The 18,262-nt window shown below is 37.8% G+C and overlaps 1 protein-coding gene across 1 annotated transcript; it reads right to left on the reverse strand.

Annotated features, from left to right (window-relative positions):
- Positions 1-14,141: 14,141 nt before the first annotated feature.
- On the reverse strand, positions 14,142-18,022 carry LOC126622110 (NAC domain-containing protein 30-like). The gene is made up of 4 exons (XM_050290767.1): positions 17,666-18,022; positions 15,970-16,152; positions 15,151-15,422; positions 14,142-14,893 (listed from the first exon to the last, which is right to left on the reverse strand). Exons 2-4 carry the CDS (start codon positions 16,127-16,129, stop codon positions 14,378-14,380), a joined length of 948 nt encoding a protein of 315 aa, XP_050146724.1. The 5' UTR covers positions 16,130-16,152; positions 17,666-18,022; the 3' UTR covers positions 14,142-14,377.
- Between the last annotated feature and the right edge of the window lie 240 nt (positions 18,023-18,262).

Below are 18,262 nucleotides of genomic sequence, written 5' to 3' on the forward strand. Positions count from 1 at the left end.
TCGATCACCTCTTTAGTGTGATTAAGAAGCCCAAAGAGTATATCATGGGGTATATTCAATGCTTCAAGACTGAGAAGGCCAATATTGTCAACGACGATGAAATGGTCACGTGGATAGTTTTTATGCGAGGGCTAGCAAATCATCCACTCAGCAAAGACATCACCATGAACCTAAAGTGGGCAACAAAGGTGCCAGATTCTACCAAGAAGCATGAGCCCTCTAAGAAAATGCCAATAATAAATGATCTAACAAGGCATGCATAGTCAGTTTAGCAGATGACTCTGGGAAGACTCCTGATGACCCTAAATAGCAATTACTACTCAAAGACCAAGTAAACAGCTTCAAATCTAACTCTTTGATAAAAGAAGAATGGTGGAAGCAAGAAGATACCATACTTGTCATGCTTGGTCCTGATCACTCCTTTGGGTTTTAATTAAAAAGTGTCCAAGTCACAAGCTCAAGTGGGCAAGTGGAAAAGGGTAGACGCATGGGACAAGGCCCATGATGTCAAAGCCCATAGAGGTACGACAAGAGGATGCATAAATTCACAGGTGTCTTCTCATATATGCCTAATCAAATGCTAAGATTTGTCCCCCATGAGAGAAAACCCTAGCCGAAAATCCTATAATGTGTTGCCCAAAATATTGTTTCAAGTTAGTGATCTTGCTAGCACAATCGAATCTCTCACTTCATCACCAATCGTTGGTGTATCAGTATGGATACTTCTGGAGACTCAACATTTAAGAGCTTCTTGTGATGAATCATGAAGAGGAAGAACACAAGCACATGGATGATTCCTACAAAGCAATGCACACATGCTAATGATTCCTACAAAGCAATGCACACATGCTAAGGATTCATCTAAGTTAATCTCTTTGCCATCTTTTTTTTGTTGCTTTATTGATTACATGTAACCATATATGGAATTGGAATTACATATAATATGTTTATTTATTATTTCAACCATATAACATGTTTATTTATTATTTCAACTTTGTATTTTATTATTCAACTTAAACAAATTCCAATTATATGGCCAAAAACCCAACAACATGTCTTCAGAGTAGAAATACCATAAGTCAAGCCATTAGTTACATGAAGTTTTAACTTGTTACTTAATACTGGTTTGGTACTGAGGTGTTTTTATAAAAAGTGGGTATAAAAAAAATATGAGCTCAAAAAGGTGTTTGGTAAACACTTAAAAACAGCTTATTTTCATAGTTTTTGGTGAAAAAAAAGCTAAAAACATGAAGCATAAAAAATAAGCTTATTCTCACAGCACAGCAGAAACAATTTTTTTTCAAAGCACAGCAATACGAAACTAGCTCTTAACCAAGCCAAAACTACAAACTGACATCATTTATAAAAAAAACTTTAAGGGTAAATTACACTTTACCACCTCAGGTTTGGTCAATTTCAATTCCTTACAACATCCTTAAAACATTTCACTTTCATACATCAAGTACTATTTTTTTTTTCAATATAATATATCCGTTACATTTTCCATCCATTGGTTCTTTAAGAGCTGACGTGGCTGCCACATTTGTGCTGATGTGGCTGCCATATTTGTGCCATGTGGCTAAACACTTAATAAAAAAATTAAAAAATTAAAAAAATTATTTAAAGAAAAGTTATATATATATATAAACCCAGATCCTCTTCCCTAGAATCCCCACCCTCTCACCCCTCATCACCCACCCCTTCCCTCTCTACTGCGCCTCCAGTCCAATCCAATTGCATTGTCATCTGCGTCGTCTAAAAATCGTCGAGTCTACTCGTACAAAAACACAAAATGAAACACACAGGAAAGAGAGTGATGGATTGGAATTTTGACCCAAAAAAAATGGAACGGGAAGGAATCAGTAAGAAAGAAGAAGAAGAAAGCGGCAGCGGCGGAGGAGGAGGGGGTGAGATTGAGAAGGCAAATTTGTCGTCATCGGCGGTGTTGAAGATAGAGTACTTGAGCTATGAGGAGAAGAACACCTGCCTCTAATAATGGGGTTGGTGGACCAAGAATATACATAGCCATCAGATTTGGGTCGTTGAACGACAGGAACCCGGCGTTCAAAACATACAGTATCACGCCATACGACCACACATGCACCTTGGCGCCGTCGTATCCTTTCTTCATCAAAATCTCCGGGGCCACGTAAGCGGGTGGAGGAGCTCGTCGGGTCGGATCTGGTTGGTCACAGCGTTGAGACCGAAATTTGAAACCTTCAAATCCTCGTTCTCGTCAACTAGCGAATTCTCGGGCTTCAAGTTTTAGTGATAGACACCGCGAGAGTGGCAGTACTCGACGGCGGAGATGAGCTGCTGGAAGTACTTCCGGTTGAGATTCTTCGAGAACCAAGAACTGAGCGAGCCGTACTCCATCTTCACCTATCGGTACTTCGTGTATTTGTGGCTGCAGCTTTTCATGGCATTCCACGGAGGCAGGTGCATGGGGACGGTGGTGTGCAAGATGGGGAAGCATCGCAACACCTACAGAGGGACCTTACAGAGGCAAAGGCATCGCCACACAACTACTTACCAGATCTATCCAAGTCATGAAGGAATCTGGCTGCGAAGAGGTATCTCTCTAATTTTGTCAATAAAATCAATCTGCTTTTGGGGAGTTGAGCAGGGAGGTTCTCATCGAAAATTGAGGCGCAGTTGGGGGGGGGGGGGGGAGTGGTTGTGGGTGATGGGGGAAGGGGTGGGAGGGTGGGGATTCTGGGGAAGGTGATCGGGGGGATTAGTATTTTTTTTTTTTTAACTTTTCTTTAAGCGTAAATTGTAGCAATGGTCCCTCGACTTTAAGCGTAAATTGTAGCAATGGTCCCTCGACTTTAAGCGTAAATTGTAGCAATGGTCCCTCAACTTTTCAAAATGTGTAGCTATAATTATTTTTATCAATTTTGTCAAAATAAGTTATGTTGGAATGACTATTTATACAATTAAGGTCCCTCAACTCATCAAAATATGTAATTATGGTCATTTTCGTCAACTACGTCAAAAATTTTGTCAAAACGAGTTATGTTGGAAGGGCCATTGCTACAATTGGGTTAAAGTTACGGGACCATTTCTCCAGTTGAATTAAAGTTGAGGGACCAATATTAATGTATTTTTAGTTAAAGACCATTGCTCCAATTGAGTTAAAGTTAAGAGACCATAGCTAAAATTTATTCTTTCTTTAAATAATTATTTTAATTTTTTTTTCAATTTTTATTAAGTGTTTAACTACGTGGCACAAAGTGGCAGCCACGTTCGCTCTTAACGGACCAATGGATGGACAATGTAACGGATATATTATATTGAAATAAAATAGTACTTAAGGTATGAAAGTGAAATGTTTTAAAAATGTTGTAAGGAATTGAAATCGACTCCAAACCTGAGGTGGTAAAGTGTAATTTACCCAAACTTTAAACTGATTTTAGATCCTTAAAAATTAATTAATGCACTTCTGCAGGTTTATTTTCACAATTCACACACTCTGCAAGATTAGTTTTAAAATTTTATGCACTTCTGCAAAATCAATTTTGAAAATCCAGTATTTCAGCAACATCAATTTCAATACACAGTTGTTAAAAAAAATCCAATTGTTGCCTGGCATATCAATATATAAATCAGGCTTCACACCCATTCTCTTCCTTTTCTTACCGTGGTGAAGAGTATAACATGCTTTTCTTTAGGACCACGTATACATTTGACTACCATTTGAATACCAAAAAGAAATCCCATACAAAGCCATAGAATAGAGAAAAAGCCATGTAAAGCCTACATTCACCTATTAAACAAACAATTACAAAAGGGATTAAATATACTTACAATACTTTGGACGATTCCCTCTGTTTCACACCTCCAGAGGCATCTTCAACTCCCAAATCTTTTTATAATCTCACTGATTTTTTCGAATCTGCCATCATCTGACTAAGAAATCGACAAAGGCAATGTCAATTTCCCCCAAGTTTCAGTGAAGACCCACCTTGTAAATTGCGTGAAAACCCTAGACTTCTAAACGACCACTTTGCAATTCTACAACTGCACATGGTATATTGTGTGAAGGTCTTGCTTAATCACGTTTCTGCTCTCAAATGATTGTCACATGTTATACACATGCTTCCGTTTAACAAAACTTTGGATGGAATATAAGAAAAACTAACTGTAGGGGGAAATTGGCTAAATAAATTAGTTCAAGTCATTGATTTGTCAATAGAAAAGTTTAGGTGGAAAATTGAAAGCTAAGTGAAAATTTAGAAGGGAATCGACAACTTACTCTTATTTTGAATTATGAGACTATTTAATTTTTTTTAAATAGTAGTTATGTTGCAGTCATATTTAGAATCGGAATGTGATTGTGTAAATCCTAGTGTATATAGGCATATCTTTAAATATTCCCTTTAGTAGTTAATATCCTATTAGAGTTGTAATCCTAAAAGGGTAATGATTTAACCTATCCTACTACTATAAATAAAGGCACAATGGGGTGATACAAAGGCACAATGGGGTGATACAAACACATACCTCACAATTAAATATCTCTCTTCTCTCTCTTATTGCCTCCGGCCTCCTTTTCTCTATTCCCTTAGAATAGTTCAATCAAATAGGCCTACAACATGTTATTAACATGCTATTGTCAGAAGCTAAGAAACTGAAGGATCGTAAGAGGAAGCACTTTTCTACAAAATTCAAAGGCTTTTATTTTTTTTCTGCCAATTAGGTACGCTTAAAATAAAGGAAGATATTTGAAACGTCCACGAAGCATGAAAACATTCCCCATGATGCATGAACCCCCTATATCATATTTTCCTTCTGATATATATATTGTATATGTTTCGTATATTTGTCAATATAAATATGTTTCATTCATTAAAAAATTATATTACTATGTGGAATTTGTGAGTCAAAGTATATAAATAAATTAGAAGCAATTTAGGGTTTTTTAAACCCTAGAGATGTCAGGAAAAAAAAAGGAGGAAAAATCTGGGATTATGCAGCATGGCAGCCGCACCATCATGGCACCACTGCCGAACCACTGTACTGGCCTACAACCTAGTCGCGTGGAGCATATCATGAAATGGTGTCGTTTTGACACATTGGACCACATGGCAACAACCCTTTGGGCTTTGCTGGTTAAGCATAGAGGTGCTAGGCCTTCGGCCTGGTAGGCTTATATGGGCCTGAAGTCCCTCAGCCTAAACTGAGAAGCCTGCAGCTTTCTTGGACTTATCCGCGTGTCCCTGGCCCATCTCTAGTAGCTTTTGCTGCTGGGCTTCCTTTGACCCATGACAGGCCTTCCCGCAGCAGCCCATTGCTTAATGGGTTTCGGCCTACTCGCCCACAACTTTTGCTGTTGGGCTTGACTTGCCCCGACCTAAAAACCCGAAACCCAGCTTCAGTTGGGGATCCCCGCACCAACCCGCAAGCCAGCCTTAGGCTAAACTTGACCCGTGCATGGTTTTTAGGCCCAAAACCAACAGCTTTTGCTACTGGGCTCACCCAAACCACTTGGCTCAAGGCCTGCAACTCTCCCCGAGGCCCAATAAGCCTGCAGCTGAAACTGCAAGGTCTATTCCCGCCCTATTTTCGACCCAATGCCAATTTTTGGCATCCCCGCGTTATAAATCATGCCCAATAATTTTGGGGGCACTTTGGTTTACGCTAATTAATTCTAATTTAATTATCACTTGGTTTATCACCAACCAAAGCTAATATGACCCATTTGTCATTATTTTGCTTCTACGATCGACCCATTTGGTCTCAATCTATTGAATTAATTAAAAGTGACATACAATCCATTAATCTGATAATTAATCCAACATTATTGACATGAAGATCACTTTTGGACATTAACGATTCAATAATTTGTTTTTATACTTTGAACCGTTGACATCCTTTCGTAGTCCTGAAGCTCACACACTTGAGTTCCCGAAGCAACTTAAATCCACTACACTTAAATTAGCATATTGTATTCTATGTTCTTGTAGGAACCTCTCCTTTATGAACTAATCGTTCATAAAACTAAATTGAACCTGCAGTTTCATATTTAGTGCCTTTGAAACCCGAAGTTTTCATTCAAAACTTACCACATGAAACCTAGAGCTTTCATGCTTAAATTAAACCAATACATGTCTATAGAACCCAAATGTTCTACGATGTATGTCTAGGGATTACTATATGACTAACCATATTTTGTTGTACCCTCTGTTTTAGGGACATGTCGAACTTGAAAAAGCTCGATTTCACCGCTCTGGAAGTATCTAGAAGAAACTACCTGAAGTGGGTCTAAGATGTGAAGCTTCATCATAATGCAAAGGGTATTAGAGCCACCATCGAGGCACCTACCAACGACAAACCCGTTGACGAAGCTTAGAAGGCTACTGCAATGATCTTTATTCGAAGACACATCCATAATGCATTGCAGATCGAGTACCTCGTTGAGGATGACCCACGCACCATCTGGCTTGCTCTGGCTGACCGTTTTGATCACCAGAAAGACATTTACTTGCTTGAAGCAAGACACGACTGGCAGCATCTATGCTTTCAAGACTTTAAGTCTGTGAATGAATACAACTTTGAAGTTTGTAGAATTCGATCACTACTTAAGTTCTATAAAGTGGACAACTGAATCAAATCTCCTGGATAATTCATATTGAACCTCCTATGCCACAAATACTGTCCTGCAACAACAATATAGGGCACATAAGTTCACCAAATTTTCAGATTTGATCTCTATTTTACTTCTCATCGAAAAGAAGAACCAACTTTTGATGAAAAATCATCAAGCTCGACCCACTGGCTCGAACACCGTGCCTGAAGCCCATGTGACCAATTTTAGTAGCCATAAATGATGAAAAAATCATCGTGGCCATGGCAATGGGTGGCAAGCCCAACCATAGGCCCAAGGTCAACAGAGCCAAGGCCCACCAAATGGAAGAAATTTGACCTAGAAGCTCCAACCCTTTGCCCATAAGGCCCCAAACTTCAAGAATAAAGGAAAAACTACCGTTCAAAGATACTACTACATCCATAGAGATGCCAGATTTTTCAGGAGACATCAGCTCCTATGGACGAATAAGTTTTATTCTTCTATATAATTTTTAGGGTGTTTTACCCCTAGTGGTCAGACACCCCCCCTAAATTTTTAGGTTTATGGTTTAATTTTTGGACAATTTTTCTAAGTATTTGGAATAATTTGTTTGGTTTTGGTTTGTTTTAAATTATGGATAATTATTTTATGGATATTATTTCTTGAATTGATTAATTGAATGAATGAAATTATATTTATGCATGTGACCAATTCAATCAATTTATTTCTAGGTATGTCTAGTGGGGAAGTTAGTTGTTTGGCTGATAATGCTACCACGCATACCATATTGCGTGAGCGACACTATTTTACTAATTTCTTACCTAAGAACACACCTCTGACAACTTTTTCAGGCTCATCCAACATGATTGAAGGATACAGAAAGGTTGGTATCATATTGTCCAATGGTACTGTGTTAACCATTAAAGAGGCCCTATATTCTCCACGTTTTGGAAGAATGTTGCTAAGTTTTAGAGATATTAGAGATAATCAATATCATATTGAAACCACTGAAGATAATGGTTCTGAATTTCTTTGTATCATATCTTACGAGTATGGCCAGAAGCGTATTTGCGAGAAGTTGGAATGTTTCTCGAGTGGGTTGTACATCACAACCATTCGCGGCATAGAAGCCCACCATGTGGTTGGCCCTGTGCTTGAGTTTCAGAGCACTTTGTTGCTTTGGCATGACCGTATGGGACATCTCGGACGTGACATGATACGTTGTATCCTCAAATCATCATATGGGCATCATTTACCTCCCTACGTTGGATTCCTGCCATGCAAAGCGTGTTCTTTAGGGAAGTTGAATACTCAACCCTCAATTACAAAGATTGTTCACAACCTTCCTAAATTTCTTCAAAGGATTCAAGGGAAAATTTGTGGACCTATCCAACCAACATGCGAACCATTTAGATACTTTATGGTGTTGGTTGATGCATCGACACGATGGTCAGATGTTTGCCTATTGTCCACATGCAATGCTGCATTTGCAAAATCACTAGCACAAATTATTAAGCTAAAGGCTCACCATCCTGATTATCCAATCAAGTCGATTCGACTAGATAACGCTTGAGAGTTTACGTCGTAGACTTTTGATGAATATTTCATGTCAGTGGGGATTGAAGTAGAACATCCTACAACCCATGTTCACACCCAAAACGTCCTGGCAGAAGCTTTCATAAAGCGCATTCAATTGATAGCTTGGACTTTGGTTATGCAAACCAAACTGTCGATATCTGCCTAGGGTTATGCAATATTGCACGCAGCTATGCTGGTCCGCCTAAGGCCCACCGCTACCTAACTTCATTCACCGTTATAGTTGGTTACTGGATACGAGCTTGACGTCTCGCATTTATGTGTGTTTGGGTGCGCAATTTATTTACCAATAGTGCCGCCACTACATACCAAAATGGGTCCTTAGAGAAAAATGAGAATATATGTCGGTTATGATTCGCCATCAAATATTCACTATTTAGAACCCTTGACAGGAGATCTCTTTACCGCACGTTTTGCGGATTGTTACTTTGATGAGGCAGTTTTCCCGTCGTTAAGGGGAGATAAGCATGCTAACGTTCCTGGAGAATGCTGCGAATTGTCGTGGTAGACTCCTACTATGTCTTATCTAGATCCCCACATTACCTAGTCTAAAATGAATTATATATCTTCAAAGCATGTTAGATGCTTTTATTGATCTAGCTAAGGTGACAAGATCACATATACCTGCTGTAAACACACCTGCAAGGATAGACATACCCCGAGTACGTCGTAACATCGCATAGGAAGGCCGGACCATCCCCGAAGGTAAATAGGCCACACTTTCCACACGGTCGATACATTGGCGGCTAGCCAGTCATCTGTTTCAACCCTGAAGCGTGGCAGATCCTTTAGTTCAAAGGATTCATAATCTCGAAAAAAAGAAAACGGCAACAATTAGTGACCCTAGTTTAAATTCGACAATCGCTCACTCATATATTCCAACACATGAGGTTAATCTAGATTATGATGATGTCTTATATGAGACAACCCAACCTCTCGAGAATTGCTAGATTTCGGTCCACTACGTAGTATTGGATGAGGTTTAGAATCAAAATGAGATGATCGTCGACAATGCATTTGTGTATACAGTAGCTACTGACATCATACTTAACGATGACATTGAACCACGTTCCGTTGATGAATGTCGACGTAGAACAGATTGGTCAAACTGGAAACAAGCAATCTAGGTCAAACTCGATTCACTTGCGAAACGGAAGGTATTTTGACCTATAGCTCCTACTTCACCATATGTGCAGCTCGTGGGCTACAAATGGGTTTACATAAGGAAGCGAAATAAGAAGAATGAAATAGTGCGATACAAAGCACGCCTTGTAGTACAAGGCTTCTCTCAGCACCTTGGGATTGATTACGAGGAGAAGTATTCCCCTGTAATGGATGTCATAACATTCCGTTACCTAATCAGTTTGGTAGTTTCCGAAAAAATAAATGTGCAGCTAATGGATGTGGTAACTGTGTATCTGTATGGGGATTTAGATACGAAAATCTACATGAAAGTTCCAGAAGGACTTCCATTGACTGGTTCAAATAATTCTAGACCATAGAATACTCTCTCTATTAGATTAAGGAGATCACTCTACGGATTGAAATAATCCGGGTGAATGTGGTATAACTGTTTAAGTGAATATTTGACAAGTCAGGGTTATATGAACAACGAATTATGCCCATGCGTGTTCAGAAGTCACATTCCGGATTTGCGATCGTTGTAGTTTATGTCGACAAAGTGAACTTCATTGGAACTCCCGTAGAGCTTGAGGAAATTGCCATTCACTTAAAATCAGAATTTGAGATGAAAGATCCTGAGAAAACTTGATATTGTGTTGGCTTGGAGATCGAACATTGTTTGGATGGAATCCTAGTACATCAATCAAACTACACCCAAAAGGTGTTGCGACATTTTAATGAGGATAAAGTGAAGCCTTCGAGTACTCCTATGGTCATTTGGACTCTAGATGTTAAAGGAGATTCCTACTGTCCCAAGGAGGATGAGAAAGAGATTTTAGAGCCTAAAGTTTCATACCTAAGTGCAATTGGGGCTTTATTGTACTTGGCTCAATGCACTAGACCCGACATCTCATTTGCTGTTAATTTTTTGGCTAGATACAGCAATGCGCCCACACGCAAACATTGGAATGTTGTTAAAGATATTTTCCGCTAGAAAGGAGCTGCTGCCCCTTTCGATTTTTGAGTTGATTCCCGCCTTATTGGTTACATAGATGCTGGATATCTATTTGACCCACATATGACACATTCTCAAATAGGCTATGTCTTTACCGTTTGAGACACTGCTATATCTTGGAAGTCTATCAAGACAACGTTAGTTGAGACTTCTTCGAACCATGCTGAGATCTTCACCCTGCATGAAGCATCGCGTGAGTGCTTTTAGTTGAGAGTAGTCATGGAACATATTTGAAGCACTAGTGGTCATACTTCCGTCGTTGACGTTCATACGACGATCTTTGAAGACAATGCTGCATGTATTGAGCAGTTAAAGAAGGGATACATCAAGGGAGACAACACCAAGCACATAACGTCAAAGTTCTTTTATTTTCACTAGCAACAACAGCATCAGAATATTGTAGTCAAGCAAATTTGTTCTCAGGACAACCTGGCCGATCTTTTCACCAAGTCATTGCCCAAGTCTACTTTTCAGAAGCTTGTCCAAGGAATCGATATGTGTAAATTATCTGAGTTGAATTGCTTGTAGTTCTTTTATTTGGAAGTTATGTTTAACTCAAGGGGAGTATCCTGAAGCATACTCACTTGATCTTAATCTACTCTATTTCCTACGAATAAGAGCATTTTTTCCACTGGTTTTTTGCTACCTAATGAGGTTTTGATTAGGCACCCATGCTGGGATGATCATACTCCGTTGAGTTCATTACTTTCGTCTTATTTGACGTTTGTTTTAGACATTATGCATATTTCTCACTTTTCTCCTTAGTTTATGGGTTTTCACCTGCCTTAGGTTTTACCATAGCGAGGTTTTGTGAGTTTTACTACCAATGCATACTTTCTTTAAATTTGAGACTCGCATTCACCCGTTGTGCCGCCAACTTCATCAACTGTTTTATCTTATATGTTGAAGATCTGATGCGATGTTTTGTTTGAGTATTTACACACTCAAGGGGGGAGTGTTGCAGTCATATTTAGAATATGAATGTGATTGTGTAAATCCTAGTGTATCTAGGGATATCTTTGAATATTCCCTTTAGTAGTTAATATCCTATTAGAGTTGTAATCCTAAAAAAGTAAGGATTTAACCTACCCTACTAGTATAAATAAAGGCACAATGGGGTGATACAAACACAAACCTCACAATTAAATCTTTCTCTTTTCTTTCTTATTGCCGCCAGCCTCCCTCTCTCTATTCCCTTAGAATAGTTAGGTTAAAAAGGCCTACAACAATTTAAGATTTTTTTATTGGATGATATTATATCGGTATCAAAAGTATTCATAAATTATCATTTAAAAGTTAAAACTTTTATTTCTTGGCATTAAAACAAAGCTACCCAGCCCAACATTCTTGACTTTTCGTAATCAGGCTATTGAGCATGGGCCGTAACCAAATTATTGTGGCCTACGATAAAATTGGCCTTGTGAGCCAAAATTCTTAGTAACTTTCTAAATATCTTCATTGTACTTTAGGTTAATTTTAGATTGTCTTTAAATGAAATGCAAATCCTTAGTGGAATGTCACTTAATAAAATTTGATTTTTTGAATGTTTTGTTGTGTTGGTCTTAGTAATGCACCAATCATAAATCATGCAATTTTTTTTTAATTTTTTTTGAAGAGCGGTATTAACTACATTGTAAAAGATGAAGAATTGGTACAAAGGAAGATGAAGATGATGGAGAGAAAAACCAGAAAGATTGTATTGATTAAAATGGAGAAAATGTATACAAAAGAACTTAAAGAAATGATAGTTAAACAATCCCTTATATAGCCATATAACCTAATTACAATAACACCCTTTTCTGTTATATCAGTTATTACTCCCCCCTCAAACTGAACTCTGGAGTATCCAAGTGAAGTTTGAACTAGCCAAGTGAGATTGATCTGGGAAAGATGTAGTGGCGCCCAATCGAAGTAACGTAATGACAGTTTCCTCTCCTCCAAAATAGGATGCCCAGTGAAGCCCTGTTCTTCTGTGAGCATCTCTGAAATTTGCAAAAATATGAACTGATTTTGTATTGAAGAAGCCACTTAAAATGCTGATCCAATGCCTCATACCACTCATCAGTGCCATGTTCAACACCACAACGATCTTCAATTACAGTATCAGATATGCCACAAACAGTAGGAAGTGCAGGAAGAATGAAGTCCCAAACTGTCATATTAATCTGGTCTTGGTTTGAACATATCCAACAAGTTTTCGACGGTGAACTGAGAATCCATAGTTGACACTGCCAAGAAACTAAATCTACCAAGGAGAATGACACTCCCAAGAAACTAAACTACCACGGAGAATGACACTCCAAGAAACTAAATCTACCAAGGAGAATGACACTCCAAGAAACCAAATCAGCCAAGGAGAATGACACTCCAAAGCACAACACAAATCTCACACTTCTACTAAAAATACCAAATAAGGAGAATGACACTCCATGAACACAAATCATACTGCAACTTAGGAGAATGAAACTCCAAGATTCATAGAAAGAATGACACTTTCTTCTTTAAATTGACAAGAAAACTAATACTTGCAGAGATCAACACATCAAGACCACAACTTCACTTTAATTAAACCTTGAAAGTACATCAAAGACCACAACTTCAAGAAATAAGCGTTTCAGATCCCCAAACACCCAATGTCTTCACCAAATCATCAGAATCGCAGAAACTCCCACACATTGTTGATGCAGAAAGAATAACACTGTCTTGAAAGATTGACACTTTCTTGACTACAAAACTTCGTATTTCTTCACATCAACATATCCAATACAATATATGCAGATGAACACAAACACCCAAATCAACACATATATCCCAGATCAATCAGAAATATCCCACTTCAACATCTTGAGAATTTAGCAAAAAGCAGAGAACAATGGTAGAAAGATCAGCAGAGAAAGAAGAAGAGGACTTTGTATATTTCGAAGAGCGTATGAGATACAATACAATTCCAAATGACTGCTATCAACACTTCGATTATCTATCTCACAACCCATATACCAGAATTCATTTACCAATTCAGAAGAACACATAACCAAAATCCCCAAATCCAATTCGAGAAAAGAACCCAGATGCAGAAAATATGAACAATATCACCTGATACGAATCAGATTCCGGCAAGCGTTTGCCAGAGTGCCACCGCTGGCAAACTCCAGAACCAAGAACCAAGTTGTAGAACTTCTCGCCGTTCTCGACTGAGTGATCGGCGGCGAAGCAGCGGATGATTTGTGGGCAGGAACCGATTTGGTCGAGGACTTGCTTCTCGTTCTTGAGCGAATCAGAGTAAACGCCTTCACGGCCACCAGCGGCTGAAGATGAGAATATGGGTTGGTGGGTTTTGCTGTGTAGATGGTGACGAAGCTTCCCCAGCCGATTTCTTTACCGCGAATCCACTCCATGGATATAGGGAATAAAGAACCATCGAGCAGCTAGAGAACCCAGAAGAAAACCCATTTAAGAAAACCCAAAAGAAAAATCTAGAGACCTAACAAAAGTTAAGAACTATGAATACGCGGAAATGAAAGAAAGTAATGAAGAAAGATGGAAGCGGAAATCAACCACCAAGATCCATGGCGTGAGCCTTGGTGGCTCTGATACCATATTAACTGCATTGTAAAAGATGAAGAATTGGTACAAAGGAAGATGAAGATGATAGAGAGAAAAACTAGAAAGATTGTATTGATTAAAATGGAGAAAATGTATACAAAAGAACTTAAAGAAATGATAGCTAAACAATCCTTTATATAGCCATATAACCTAATTACAATAATACCATTTTCTGTTATATCAGTTATTGAGCGGGTCCTACTAATATTAAATGAATTAGAATAAACATATGAGTTTGAGCTAAAGAAAATTTGACATTTACCAATTAAGCCTAAAAATTTACATTTGATAATTTTTTATTTTTTTGACAATGGAGATGCTCTTAAGCATGCAATCTCTCTAACAACTTAATATATAACCTTGTCCCGACTACACAACTAGATATGGACTGGACTATTATTTTTTATTTTTTATTTTTAAGAGCCAAACAAGAATAAATTGTTGAGACCATTTATATTGATCTTCTGCTGTCACAAGTCTTGGAAGCATCCAAGAAGATGGTTGCTTCGAGTTTCTTGCTCATAATATTGGGGTCCCGACGATAAACTTGGATGAGAAAATGATGCCCTATCAGTCAATTGCACTTCGAGTAAATTGTCCAAATTTTTCCAATCTATTTGTTGATTGCTGTTATTGTTGTTGCTCCTGTCGTCCTCATAGTCTTCAGTGCTGAGATTATTGCTATTCAATATGTTTTCTTGGGTGACAAAGCTTGTTGAAATGGTTGGGCTTTCTAGTTGAGGAAGTTCCATGAGTTGGTTACCCAAGAAAATGTTGTTCGAAACGAAATGATCTTGCTGATCTGAACGAAAAGGTTGATGGAAACCTTGATTGGGGTTGATCAGCATAGCCATAGCCATTTCACTCGAGAAGCTTGAAGATGAAGGATGATCTCTGACATAGTAAGCATGCTTCCAAGCTTCAAAACCTTGCCTGTGACTAGGACTTGGCTTCTTGAATGCCCGACATACAACCCATCCTTCTTCCTGCACGATCATAACCAGGCCGGATTTGTTAATTTGCAAATTAACATGCGTGTGTGTAAAATATATATTCATATAATATAAAAATTCAAACTACGTATGTAAACACATGTTATTTACTGGTTTAGGGTTTAATGATGGCATCTCTCTCTAATAATAAAGTTTTTCATATAATTAATATATTAATATTGTCAATTTCTCGATCAACTGAAGAAAAATTAAATAACAAGTTAATCGATGGACGATATTGAAGAACATGCCTGAGGGGGTGCATGTTCAGAAGTTTGGAGTCGATATTCATGCATGATCCAGTCGGTTTTGTTGCCGTTAGGTGCTCGTCCCTTGTAGAACACCAGGGTCTTCCTCATTCCTATAATGTTGTTCTTTGAAAGCACTGCCTTGTCTCTTCCTGTTGCCTTCCAGAATCCAGCAGCTGTGGCTCTATTTGTTCGAGTTCCAGTCGGGTACTTCTTGTCTTTGTGACTGAAGAAGTACCACTCATTCTTTTCACTGTAGCCCAGCTTGCATCTCGCTGTACCATACAATACATACATATATAGTTATCAGAATGCATCCATATGCTCATAATCTTATGCGATGTCAATAACAACTCTTTTGTTTAGCCATTGATGACAAAGAGTAGCATTTGTGTTTATGTTGTTTCTATTATGTTATAATTTTGAGGAAAATGCATGCCGCATGCACGATAGCACTTTAATGCTAGCTACCATAATGTCAAGTACTATATAAAAGATGAAATTGACTAATCAAAGAGGAGATAAAGTGCAATATGTTTTTGGTTAGTGCTTAATCATTCTTTAATTAGTTTCATCTATTCTTTTTGTGAATGCTAGCTATACAGTTTGGAGTGCAAATAGCTAAAATGAAGTATTAAATCGCTATCTATTTTGTTTCGTTTTTTCCTAACAAGCATCAACGGATTCTTCCAATGTTGTTTTCATTCTACACCTTGCCATATCCAATAGTATGAACACAGAAACCCCCCTTAGGTACATATCTTTTTGTGCCATTTCGAGGTCAAACTGCAAACGTTAAAAATAAGTTGGTTCTTAAAGTACCTTGTATGTCCCATGGTTCGATTTTGTATAAGTCAATGTCAACGATGACATCTAGATCAATTTGTAGTGAGTTGATCTTTCTTTTCAGGTAGTAACCCACAAGTTCCTCTTCTGTCGGGTGAAATCTGAAGCCTGGTGGAACACAAGATTCCATCTCCATTACTAATGGTCTTCTAGACGCACCTGCATATCATGCAAGGAAGTATGAGAGAGAGTCCTTATAAGTATTCTCTTGACTAGCTATATATGTGCATGAGTGTGTGTGTGTGTGTGTGTGAGTGTGTGTGTTTATATATAGTCCACAATGTAATTACCAATCTTATTAATTATAACAATGCATGTAATGCGGTGTTATTAACTTTAACTTTATCATAATCATATTAAATGTGAGATATTATACTTGAATGTGATTGTATTGCACTACTAATGTTCAAAATGATACCAAATGCTTTATATTAAAGGATGCCATAGAATTGCCCTATATATATATATATATATATATATATATATATATATATTCATGATTACATGAAATAAAAAGAATCATATGATACATTTTTTTCTTAGGACTGCCTCTCGAAGGCTATGTTTAGGTAAGAAAGTTTTCAGTCTTAAAGGATTTACAAATGTTATATAAAAAAGATTAGAAATGTTCTCCATGATCATTAGAAAGACATGTGAAGGGGATTTACAAATCCTTATATGGAAAGTGTCATTTGTAAATTCCTCTTACATGCCTATATGATGGCCATGATTGTCATTCTTAATTCTCTTTGTCTAATATTTTGTAATTCATTTCTTTATAACTTGACCTTAAAGGGATTTGAAAATTCCTTGCCCAAACATAGTCGAAGGGTTCTTGTAATTGGTGGTGGTGCATGTGCTTTTGGCTATTTGACTCTTAATTTGGAGGGATACTGAAGAAGAAATTCTGAAAGTCGTGTGCATGATATTTAAACCCTATGCTATATAGTAGCTAAGTATCTAGCTAGTAATGATGACGATTTCACTTGTGGGAATTGTTAGTGGTGGTGCATGTGCTTTTGGCTATTTGACATTGCGGAAAAGAAAGAAATCATGACAGAGGATTAGTAGTGGATTGGAACCCACCATGCTAACATTGAAACATAGGATTATCCCAAAATTAAGCTCATAAGTAAATTTGTTTTCATTAGTTGCATGGAGTAATTAGGCGCAAATATATATTGAACACAAAAGTTGGCCGAAAAGCTTGACTTTGCTGGCACAAGCATGTTATATTTCTTTGAGTGCAGCGCACTCCCTGCCTGCTACCTCCTGCTCGGTCGATCTCTAGTGGAAGTGACGGTGGTGGAATTAATTCCTTAAATACAATTCATTTCATACCCAAACCACGCTAACTACACAATCAAAACTAATCAATAAAAACCAATATACTTTTTTCATTAATTACCGTAAGATTATTAAAACATTGACCTACATTTAGTACAAACAAATCATCGATCGATCATCCATCACACAAAATGTGAATTTTAATTAACTGTAAATGTAGATGCATTACACAAACGCTAGTAATTTCATCTGTAAAAAGGAACTAAGAAATTAAAACAATTTTAGCAATATATATGTTGTAAAATATATATATAGTTCTGCATGCAACAGTGAGATTAACATATGCATGAGCTGAATTGTATCATGCACACAGGAAAATACTCACAGGATATCAATAAAACTGTTGCTGCAACTGCCTTCTTTGCGCTAAGAAAAGAACTTGTAAGAGATCAGAAAAGGAAATACTCAAGGATGATATATGAAGACGTAAAAAAGAATGGAAATATTGAAGATGTATGTATTAGTTGGATCCGGTGAACCCTAGCTTGAGAGAGAGAGAGAGAGAGAGAGAGAGAGAGAGAGAGAGAGAGAGAGAGAGGGAGAGGGAGGGCTTCTGCAGTTCTGTGAAGTGAATATTAATTTGTTGCTGAAGAGAAAGAGAGGCCAATAAATGTATTTATAAACATAGGCCAGCTGCTCGATGGTGATGAGATGAAGATTTAGATGAAGAAAAGAGCTAGTTAATTGTAATTAGTTTAAAAACAAGAGATATGGTATATATGGAATTAAGAGAAAGAGAGGAGAGGGTACATAAGAGTGGTAATGGTATTGATTGCGCATTGCCTTTGCGCGTGGGGTGGCAGCTGAGAAAATGAGATGCAAAGCTTGTGTTTGGACGGCGTGAGTGTGACACCATGTTTACACGCCACCCCCGCCCACCGCAATTTTGTGTTCTAAGATTTTCCGCATATAACTATATATT

This window comes from Malus sylvestris, chromosome 5 (assembly GCF_916048215.2).
Source record: "Malus sylvestris chromosome 5, drMalSylv7.2, whole genome shotgun sequence".
In the NCBI taxonomy this organism is placed as follows: domain Eukaryota; kingdom Viridiplantae; phylum Streptophyta; class Magnoliopsida; order Rosales; family Rosaceae; genus Malus; species Malus sylvestris.